This window comes from Salmo salar, chromosome ssa17 (assembly GCF_905237065.1).
Source record: "Salmo salar chromosome ssa17, Ssal_v3.1, whole genome shotgun sequence".
Taxonomy (NCBI): Eukaryota; Metazoa; Chordata; class Actinopteri; order Salmoniformes; family Salmonidae; genus Salmo; species Salmo salar.
Window position 1 is genome coordinate 17,939,420 of NC_059458.1, and position 11,480 is coordinate 17,950,899.

Below are 11,480 nucleotides of genomic sequence, written 5' to 3' on the forward strand. Positions count from 1 at the left end.
CACAGTCTCCTCTGAACAGTTGATGTTTAGATGTGTCTGTTACTTGAACTCTTTGAAGTATTTATTTGGGCTGGTAACTAATGAACTTATCCTCTGCAGCAGAGGTAACTCTGGGTCTTCCTTTCCTGAGGCGGCCCTCATGAGAGCCAGTTTCATCATAGTGCTTGATGGTTTTTGTGACTGCACTTGAAGAAACTTTAAAAGTTCTTGACATTTTCCAATTGAATGACCTTCATTTCTTAAAGAAATGATGGACTGTCGTTTCTCTTTGCCTTTTTGAGGTGTTTTTGACATTAACTTGTACTCGGGCTTTTGCCAAATAGGGCTATCTTCTGTTTACCACCTCTACCTTGTCACACACAACTATTTGGCTCAAACGCATTAAGAAGGAAAGAAATACCCCAATGAACTTTTAATAAGGCACACCTGAAATGCATTCCAGGTGACTACCTCATGAAGCTAGTTGAGAGAATGCCAAGAGTGTGCAAAGCTGTCAAAGTGTGGCTAATTTGAAGAATCTGAAATATAAAATGTATTTTGATTTGTTTAACACTTTTTTGGTTACTACATGATTCCATGTGTTATTTAATAGTGTTGATGTCTTCACAATTATTCTACAATGTAGAAAATAGTAAAATAAAGAAAAACCCTTGAATGAGTAGGTGTGTCCAAACTTTTGACTGGTATTGTATATAATTATATAACTGTCTGTCTCTACTTGGGTTCCTCTTCTAGGCCTATAACAACACTCACATCACGGTCATGTCTAGCATCATCTACGGCGGGAACAAATCCGACGATAACTGCACCAACGTGGACAACCTAATGAAACACTACTACCTGCCCGTCATGTACAGTGTCATTTTCGTTGTGGGGCTGCTGGGTAATGTCACCGCCATCGCCATCTACCTGGCCAAGCTACGACCCTGGAAGTCCAGCAGTATCATTAAGTTCAACCTGGCGTTGACGGATCTTCTGTATGTTCTGAGTCTGCCTTTCATGGTCTACTACTACAACAACGGTGAATCCTGGAACCTGGGCGACTTCATGTGTCGCTTTCTGCGTTTCGGGTCCCAGTTTAACCTATATGGTAGAATACTGTTTCTCACCTGTTTGGCTGTGTTTCGATATGTCGTGGCGGCACATCCTGTGAGGGCGGCGCAGGTGCAGCAGAAGAGGTGGGGTATCTTGGCATGCGCTGCGGTCTGGGCTATAGCCGTGGTAGAGATCGTGCCCATGCTCACCATGATCACCATGGAGACTAAAAACAACAAGACCCACTGTTTGGACTTTGCTAGCGGCGACCTGGCTGTCCTGTTGTGGTACGGTTGGCTGCTGACCGTGCTGGGCTACCTGCTGCCCCTGGTGGTGGTGGTGGTGTGTTACGCCGGTGTGGTCCATAAACTAGCCACGGGGCCCTACACCCACAACCCTCCCCGGGTGCGGGCACGCTGCCTCAACGTACTGATCCTGGTGGTGTTCGTGGTATGCTTCCTGCCGTACCACGTCCTGAGGATCCTAAGAGTAGACACCAGGAGGAAGCCTGAGTCGTCATGTATGCTGGTGCACTGGGTCCATATCGCTTATATCCTGTCCAGGCCCATAGCGGGGTTCAACACCTTCTTTAACCTGGCTCTGTAGCCCCTGGTGGACCAAGTTCAGGACTCACCTCAAACTCAGCCTGGCTGTCGTCAGTAAGTCCAGTAACACAGCTTCAGCCGAAAGGCCAGCAGCCACGGCATGAAATAAGGACATGAGATATAATCCAGTGTTCTGTTTCATTCTGTGTGGACATTACTATCATGGCAATATATTGTCCTACAATATTCGATATACTGTACTGTGATCCTGTAAATAGAAAACCTTTTATCAGATTTTATTATACGCCAACATGAGGTTTACAACATTGATGTGGTTTCTATAAAAATATTACGTACTTGTAATGAGTGACTTTATATCTACTGTATAGTCTAATTGATATTGCCGTATCACTTCATTATAAATAAATGTTTAACAATCAACATTTAACAATCCAATATCCGTCTCATGCCTCAGTGGGTATTTGATGCATTGTTCTGGCATGACTTGAGAGAGAGAAACAAGAACATGATACACTTGGCCCAGGACCAGATACATGTCAATATGATTAAGACACCAAATGTTTTCACTTCTATACCCAGTGTTGGCACTCTCTCAGGTGTGTATTTTTCACCTACTTAACGCAAGCAACAATGAAATTAGAGTCTAGGAACGAGAAACACGTTGGCTAGGGGCGAAAAGGAGTGGCTGGGCAGAAAGATTTCCTGACGTTAAGTGACGTCTGTTTTGCATCTTAAATTATCGAGAATCACAGAACCACTTCCTAATAAGTAAACTGACAATAAACTGTATAATCCTGCTTTTCCTCTGAAGGCTATTTACTATAATACATTATTCATCCAATTTCATTTCAACTCATTTCATCAATTGATAGTATCAAATAGCTAACAAACTAGTGTCAGATTAGTGGTGCTTAAATGTTTATTTGAGGCTGTACTATCTGAATCCCACATCAAAGGGTGGTAATGTCCACTGTCCACCCTACCTTGTGGGAGCCCAGACCTCACTTCAGACTCAAAGCTGAAAGCAAGTATCTAATGCAAAGAAACACTTGAGTGAACCCGCTGACAGTAAAAAAGACCTCTGTACAGTATCTTGCTACCATAACACTATGAGAACAATAAAGACGAGTGATAGGCTAGGATGGAAACTTGAATATGAATATAAATGAGTAGGCCTATGTGTGTTACAAGTTCCTCCTGTCTCTAGCTGCAATTGATTGTTGGCTTTTGTTTCTTGTCAACCTTTCAATCTCTCCCTCTACCGTTCCAGTAAACATTGTTGAAAAGCTCCTTATGTAGGGAAGATAAGATTTTGAATGGAAGTACATTTTAGGTCCCCTCGACAATAGAAAATGACGTTTTTGTGTGTGTGTGTGTGTGTGCGTGCGTGCGTGCGTTTTGCTAAAGATATGGTGTGAGCTGCAGCTGTTTAGTCTATCATTCTAAGATCTGAGCATGCTAGACCATAGAGCAAGTGTAGAAGTCCTTATTTTCATTATGGAACTACATATGGTTAAGTAAACAGTTATTCAAACGTGACCATAGTGAAAATAATGTAATGTGTTCATGTGAGCAGTGGAGGCTGCTGAGGGGAGGATGGCTCATAATAATGGCAGGAATGGAGTCAATGGAAAGGTATCAAATACCATTACTATGAGCTGTCCTCCCCTCAACAGCCTCCACTTCATGTGAGCACGTATTGTGATACATGTCTCATTTATTGAATCCAAACCGTAACTGTAAATCCATCACAGTCTTTCTATACTGTTGCCAGAAGGACATTTCCTGAGATCTGACAACCCTGTCTATCATTCTCTCATGCAGCAAAGCCCTGAACACGATGTTTGTATACAACCACAAGCAGTCAGAGTGGAGGGAGCTGGCTGCCATGAAGACAGCCAGAGCCATGTTCGGAGCCGTCGTTCACAACGGAAAGATCGTGGTGGCCGGTGGAGTCAACGAGGAAGGCCTCACTGCTGCATCTGAAGTCTACGACTTTGGAACAAACAAGTATGCAGCATTTTCTTTGGCGATAAATCAGTTTAAGACCTTTTTACACCTTTTAATATCATTCACCATAACAATACCATTTGCTGTTTCTGGAGGGTAAACGTTATCAGTCATCTTGAGTCAGGATGGCCTTAATTATAAAGAGTCCCCCTGACGCCATCCCTAATCACCTTGTTTCGCAGATGGGAGACGTTCACAGACTTTCCCCAGGAGAGGAGCTCAGTGAACCTGCTGAGCAGTGAGGGGTCCCTGTATGCCGTGGGGGGCTTCACCATCATCCAGAATGACAACAAGGAGGTGGTCCCCGCAGAGGTCACAGATGTTTGGCAGTAAGTCCCCTCTTTTAATGTTATTATGTTATCAACCAGGATTTGAACCAAGGTCTTCTTCATAAATACAACAGGACTGTGTTAACCCATTATGCTAAAGCCTAGGCAGTAACTCAGTGAGCTAACACAAGTTCACATTGTTCAGCCCTGTTTGATGTGGGTTTGTTATTTGAGATGGCTTACATTTCCATTCCTGTGAACAAAAAAGTAGAACATATTCATCTTAGTTCAATTATAATAATTTGTTATATAAATGTATGATAATAAATAAAGGTAAAGCTAAATGAAAAAAGAAAGAGGACCCTACTTGGTCAGTGGTACTGTACAAACAATCAACGTCGCTCTGGATAAGAGCGTCAGCTAAATTACGTAAATGTCTTGGTCATCACTGTATCTTCCTTTTCCCTGTGTTAGGTACGAGGAGGACAAGAAGGAATGGAGCGGGATGCTGAGGGAGATGCGTTACGCCGCTGGCTCCTCCTGCGTATCCATGCGCCTCAATGCTGCCAAGATGCCCAAACTCTAGACCCTCGCTGCCCCGTCATGATTCCCCATGATGCCCTCTGTCTGCCCGGATTACCACCGTCTTCTCTTGGTAGTCTTTCCACTTCAGTAATAGAGGGGTGTCACCGTCACATGATAACTCAAATCTGGACTCTTGTGTTGAGTTTCTTTTTGTCTCTTTATGATCTCAGGGGATTTTCGGTACAATAAAAACATCTACTTTGCGTCAGTGAAGACTGCATCAGTATATTAGTTTCCCTCTCTATAGAGTAACCCACAATGTGTATTTAGCTAGCTTTTTTGTAAAATAAACATTTGTTCAAAAACTACTGTTATGGTTGATTTGAATTTGGAGTAAGTTAAGTTTAGTTTAAACTACTGTCTGTCCATAGCAAACATGTTTTACTAGAACTAGATTCAGGTCGAGATATGGTAAATAAGGAAATTAAATATAGGTGTGAGCTGGTTGGTATAGTAAAAACTAACAGGTTAAACACCAACTCATTGGCAGGTTTAAACAACTGTCCTGCATTATGCGTACACAATGTACACTACAGTATGTGTCATACCAACACTGTAGATCCCAGTAGATTCCCACAGTAAGTTTGACATACAGGAGGTCGATCTCCGTTACCCACAGTGGTGGAAAAAGTACCCTATTGTCATACCTTAGTAAAAGTATAAATCACTTCAAATTCCTTATATTACGCAAACCAGATGGTATAATTCTCTTTCTTTGTTATTTACAGATAGCCAGTGGCACTTTCCAAAACTCTGAAATAATTTACAAACAAAGCATTTGGGTTTTCGTGAGTCCGCCAGAGCAGAGGCAGTAGGGATGACTAGGGATGTTCTCGTGATAAGTGTGTGAATTTGACCATTTTCCTGTCCTGCTAAGCATTCAAAATGTAATGAGTAATTTTGGGTGGCAGGGAAAATGTATGGAGTAAAAAGTGTATTATGTTCTTGTAGGAATGCAGTGAAGGTAAAGTTATCAAAAATATAAATAGTAAAGTACAGATACCCACAAAAACTACTTAAGTAGTACTTTAAAGTATTTCTACTTAAGTACTTTACACCCCTGGGGACCCAGAACTGGAAATCTCTATGTTACGTAGTCTGTCCTAGAGATGAAATGTAGGTGAATATTACACCAACACTCTAGAAACAATTCACATGAATTTTAGGAGCATATTTTGTGCTATTGTAAATGTGGGCATTTTCACTAGATCATAACTATCTCGTTATACCCTTTACATTCATGATTTGAACTTGCACTGTAACATTACCTATTGTCTTACCTTAATAGAAAATTACACAAGTAAAAGACTCCAGTAAAATACTACTTTTTAAAAGTTCTCATTTGCAACTGCGACCTGGCCAAGATAAAGCAAAGCAGTTTGACACATACAACAACACAGAGTTACACATGGAATAAACAAACATACAATCAATAATACAGTAGAAAAATCTATAAACAGCATGTGCAAATGAGGTAGGATAAGAGAGGTAAGGCAATAAATAGGCCATGGTGGCAAAGTAATTACAATATAGCAATTAAACACTGGAATGGTAGGGTGTGCAGAAGATGAATGTGCAAGTAGAGATACTGGGGTGCAAAGGAGCAAGATAAATAAATAAATACAGTATTGGGATGAGGTACATTGGATGGGCTATTTACAGATGAGCTATGTACAGGTGCAATGATCTGTGAGCTGCTCTGACAGCTGGTGCTTAAAGCTAGTGAGGGAGGTAAGAGTCTCCAGCTTCAGAGATTTTTGCAGTTCGTTCCAGTCATTGGCAGCAGAGAACTGGAAGGAGAGGCGGCCAAAGGAAGAATTAGCTTTGGGGATGACCAGTGAGATATACCTGCTGGAGGGCATGCTACGGGTGGGTGCTGCTATGGTGACCTGTGAGCTGAGATAAGGCGGGGCTTTACCTAGCAGAGACTTGTAGGTGACCTGGAGCCAGTGGGTTTGGCGACGAGTATGAAGTGAGGGCCAGCCAACGAGAGCATACAGGTCGCAGTGGTGGGTAGTATATGGGGCTTTGGTGACAAAACGGATGGCACTGTGATAGACTGCATCCAATTTGTTGAGTAGAGTGTTGGAGGCTATTTTGTAAATGACGTCGCCGAAGTCGAGGATCGGTAGGATGGTCAGTTTTACCAGGGTATGTTTGACAGCATGAGTGAAGGATGCTTTGTTGCGAAATAGTAAGCCTATTCTAGATTTAATTTTGGATTGGAGATGTTTAATGTGAGTCTGGAAGGAGAGTTTACAGTCTAACCAGACACTTAGGTATTTGTAGTTGTCCACATATTCTAAGTCAGAACCGTCCAGAGTAGTGAAGAGCATGCATTTAGTTTTAGTTGCATTTAAGAGCAGTTGGAGGTCACGGAAGGAGTGTTGTATGGCATTAAAGCTCATCTGGAGGTTAGTTAACACACTGTCCAAAGAAGGGCCAGAGGTATACAGAATGGTGTCGTCTGCGTAGAGGTGGATCAAAGAATCACCAGCAGCGAGAGCGACATCATTGATGTATACAGAGAAGAGAGTCGGCCCGAGAATTGAACCCTGTAGCACCCCCATTGAGACTGCCAGAGGTATGGACAACAGGCCCTCCGATTTGACATACTGAACTCTATCGGAGAAGTAGTTGGTGAACCAAACGAGGCAATCATTTGAGAAACCAAGGCTGTTGAGTCTGCCAATAAGAATGTTGTGATTGACAGAGTCGAAAGCCTTAGCCAGGTCGATGAATACGGCTGCACAGTATTGTCTCTTATCGATGGCAGTTATGATATCGTTTAGGACCTTGAGCGTGGCTGAGGTGCACCCATGACCAGCTCTGAAACCAGATTGCATAGCGGAGAAGGTACGGTGAGATTCGAAATGGTCGGTAATCTGTTTGTTAACTTGGCTTTCAAAGTCCTTAGAAAGACAGGGTAGGATAGATATAGGTCTATAACAGTTTGGGTTTAGAGTGTCTCCCCTTTGAAGAGGGGGATGACCGCAGAAGTTTTCCAATCTATGGGAATCTCAGACAATACGAAAGAGAGGTTGAACAGGCTAGTAATAGGAGTTGCAACAATTTCGGCAGATAATTTTAGAAAGAGAGGGTCCAGCTTGTCTAGCCCGGCTGATTTGTAGGGGTCCAGATTTTGCAGCCCTTTTAGAACATCAGCTATCTGGATTTGGGTGAAGGAGAAGTGGGGGAGATTTGGGCAAGTTGCTGTGGGGAGTGCAGGGCTGTTGACCGGGGTAGGGGTAGCCAGGTGGAAAGCATGGCCAGCCGTAGAAAAATGCTTATTGAAATTATTGTGGATTTATCGGTAGTGACAGTGTTTCCTTGCCTCAGTGCTTGAGAAAAAGTGTAAAGGTATTTGGTTTTAAATATACTTAAGTATCAAAAGTGTATGTCATTTCAAATTCCTTATATTAAGCAAACCAGAAGGCACAATCCTCTTTCTTTTTTATTTACGGATAGCCAGTGGCACTCTCCAACAGATCAGAGGCAGTAGAGATGACCAGGGATGTTCTCTTGATAAGTGTGTGAATTGGACCATTTTCCTGTCATGCTAAGCATTCAAAATGTAATGTAAAAAGAGTAAAAAGTGTATTATTTTCTTTAGGAATGGAGTGAAGTAAAAGTTTTCAAAAATATAAATAGTAAAGTACAGATACCCCCAAAAACGACTTCAGTAAAAATATTTCAAAGTACTACTTAAGTACTTTACACCCCTAGTAACCGAGAACTGGAAATCCCTATGTTACGTAGTCTGTCCTAGAGAGTAAATGTAGGTGAACTTTACACCAAAACTCTAGAAACAAATTCCACATTCACCACAAAGAATTTTAGGAGCATATGTTGTACTATTGTAAATGCGGGCATTTTCATTAGATCATAACTACCTCTAAATACCCTTTACATTCATGATTTGAACTTGCACTGTAACATTACTAAATACTTATAACCACCACAGATTTTGACCGTTTTCACCGGCATCCATTTCTAGTTCACTAATGTCTGTCATTAACATGTATCAAGCATATCAACCTGCAGGCTGATGCCAAATGCAGGACATGTGACATCATAGTACAGTACAGTAACACTAAACCACTAGAACTGAGGGGGAATAGCAGCTCAATGTACTCCACGCTATTCCTCCCTTTATTTAACTGCTGCACAGGAATGATGTACTGTACCCATAGTGAAGAGGAAGTAGTACTGTACTTCCCGTATATTTTCAATAATTTCATGTCAAATACAGCTGAAATAGGATGTGAATGATTTTTTCATAAGGGTTCTATGCAGAAGTCAATGAGGTAACGCCCAACAAAGGCACAGTGCGTGACATGCTTGTGTTTTCCTGTAGTGGGGGCCAGACAGTGCTGTAGGAGGTTAAAGTAGCTGAAAGGAGGGACTAGAGGTGGCTGATGTATAAGAGAGAGGAGGAGGAAAGTCTCAGACAGGATATCGATGACTGAGGGAACAGCACTGACTGACTGACTGACTGACTGACTGACTGACTGACTGACTGACTGACTGACTGTAAGTTGCCATATCCCTAACTGTATCTCTAGCCTTGTTTACACCTGGTGCTAACATGCGTCTTTTGTCCTGATGTTATCCATATTCTGAATGTGCCCACATTGTAGCCATTGCATCTACACACAGTATTAAAATGTGTCTCTTATCCATCCACTGTGTCTGCATTGTGACCAGATTCACTGGTGCCTCCCAGTATGCAGATTATTTGACAGATATTCTTTCAAAATAATATGTATTTATTTATTTTAAGACATGGTGTTACCTGTCAATGATTATAGAGACCGGTATAATAATGATTTAAATTATTTGACCATCCAGATTGTTTATACTTGATTGATAATATCCAAATACACTGGGTCCCTGACTACCTCTGGAGGTGGTCAGGAAGATCTGATCATGATCAGATCACAATGCATCTTTTAATCGTCTACACCTGTCTAAAAATGTGGGCACAATCAGAATATGGACAAGACCAGGACAAAGGACGCATGTTAGAACCAGGTATAAATGGGGCTTCTGACTCAATGTGTATTGTTCAAAGAAACTCTAAGGATGATTTTTTTAAATTCTAGTCTAGCGTTGATCATACTTACTAGGTGGCTCCACATGTTACAGTATTTTCTGAAAGGAAGAATACATGAAGTGCTGAGTAAAAAAGTAAGGAACAAGATGAGAAGGAATAATCAGACCTGAGATGTAAACTTTCCACTGGCATGGTGTGGATTTTTTTGTTTGTGTAAGCTGCCAGACAATCCTGAGACTGTCTCACACCTTTTGTGATAATGAGACCAGAGGGAACTGGAAATGATCATTTTGAATTAGTATTAGTATAATAAGTTTAGAAGTTGAATTGTTAGAGGCTAGTGTTGAGAAGGTGAGGGTAAGTGACTGTTTTAGAAATAGTAGTTGTAGTAGTAGCAGCAGTAGCAGTACTAGTAGTAGTAATAGTAGTACAACTAGTAGTAGCAGTAGCAGTAGTAGTAGTAGTAGTAGCACTAGCAGTGTAGCAGAAGTAGTAGTAGTAGTAGCACTAGCAGTGTAGCAGAAGTAGTAGTAGTAGTACTAGTAGTAGTAGCAGTAGTAGTAGTAGTAATAGTAGTACAACTAGTAGTAGCAGTAGTAGTAGCAGAAGTAGTAGGAGCAGTAGTAGTAGTAGTAGTATTAGCAGTAGCAATAGTAGTAGTACTAGTAGTAGTAGCAGAAGTAGTAGGAGCAGTAGAAGTAGTAGTAGTAGTAGTAGAAGTAGAAGTAGTAGTAGCAGTAGCAGTAGTAGTAGCAGAAGCAGTATTAGAAGTAGTAATAGTAATAGTGTTGACTGTGGTAGAAGTAGGCCTAAAAGCAGTGATAGTTACTGTTGGTGGGTTCTACAGTCCTGGATAGTTTCATCAAAATTTTAAGTGTGCCTTGAATTCTAAATAAATCACAGACAGTGTCACCGGCAAAGCACCCCCCACACCATCACACCACCTCCTCCATGCTTCACGGCGGAAACAATACATGCCGAGATCATCCGTTCACCTATTCTGCATCTCACAAAGACACGGGGTTGGAAAAATACATCTGAAATGTGGACTCATCAGACCAAAGGACAGATTTCCACCGGTCTAATGTCCATTGCTCGTGTTTCTTGGCCCAAGCAAGTCTCTTATTATTATTGGTGTCCTTTAGTAGTGGTTTCTTTGCAGATATTTGACCATGAACGTCTGATTCACACAGTCTCCTCTGAACAGTTGATGTTTAGATGTGTCTGTTACTTGAACTCTTTGAAGTATTTATTTGGGCTGGTAACTAATGAACTTATCCTCTGCAGCAGAGGTAACTCTGGGTCTTCCTTTTCTGAGGCGGCCCTCATGAGAGCCAGTTTCATCATAGTGCTTGATGGTTTTTGTGACTGCACTTGAAGAAACTTTAAAAGTTCTTGACATTTTCCAATTGAATGACCTTCATTTCTTAAAGAAATGATGGACTGTCGTTTCTCTTTGCCTTTTTGAGGTGTTTTTGACATTAACTTGTACTCGGGCTTTTGCCAAATAGGGCTATCTTCTGTTTACCACCTCTACCTTGTCACACACAACTATTTGGCTCAAACGCATTAAGAAGGAAAGAAATACCCCAAATGAACTTTTAATAAGGCACACCTGAAATGCATTCCAGGTGACTACCTCATGAAGCTAGTTGAGAGAATGCCAAGAGTGTGCAAAGCTGTCATCACGGCAAAGTGTGGCTAATTTGAAGAATCTGAAATATAAAATGTATTTTGATTTGTTTAACACTTTTTTGGTTACTACATGATTCCATGTGTTATTTAATAGTGTTGATGTCTTCACAATTATTCCACAATGTAGAAAATAGTAAAATAAAGAAAAACCCTTGAATGAGTAGGTGTGTCCAAACTTTTGACTGGTATTGTATATAATTATATAACTGTCTGTCTCTACTTGGGTTCCTCTTCTAGGCCTATAACAACACTCACATCACGGTC

The 11,480-nt window shown here is 41.3% G+C and overlaps 2 protein-coding genes across 2 annotated transcripts; both read left to right on the forward strand.

The window, feature by feature from the left end:
* Positions 1–762: 762 nt before the first annotated feature.
* LOC106575335 (2-oxoglutarate receptor 1) lies at positions 763–1,914 on the forward strand. The gene has a single exon (XM_014151819.2). The coding sequence runs from the start codon at positions 763–765 to the stop codon at positions 1,639–1,641; it is 879 nt and encodes a 292-aa protein (XP_014007294.2). The 3' UTR covers positions 1,642–1,914.
* Positions 1,915–3,394: 1,480 nt separating this feature from the next.
* On the forward strand, positions 3,395–4,773 carry LOC106575310 (kelch-like protein 41b). The gene is made up of 3 exons (XM_045698591.1): positions 3,395–3,611; positions 3,794–3,940; positions 4,355–4,773. The coding sequence occupies exons 1-3, from the start codon at positions 3,442–3,444 to the stop codon at positions 4,464–4,466; spliced, it is 429 nt and encodes a 142-aa protein (XP_045554547.1). The 5' UTR covers positions 3,395–3,441; the 3' UTR covers positions 4,467–4,773.
* Positions 4,774–11,480: the final 6,707 nt, after the last annotated feature.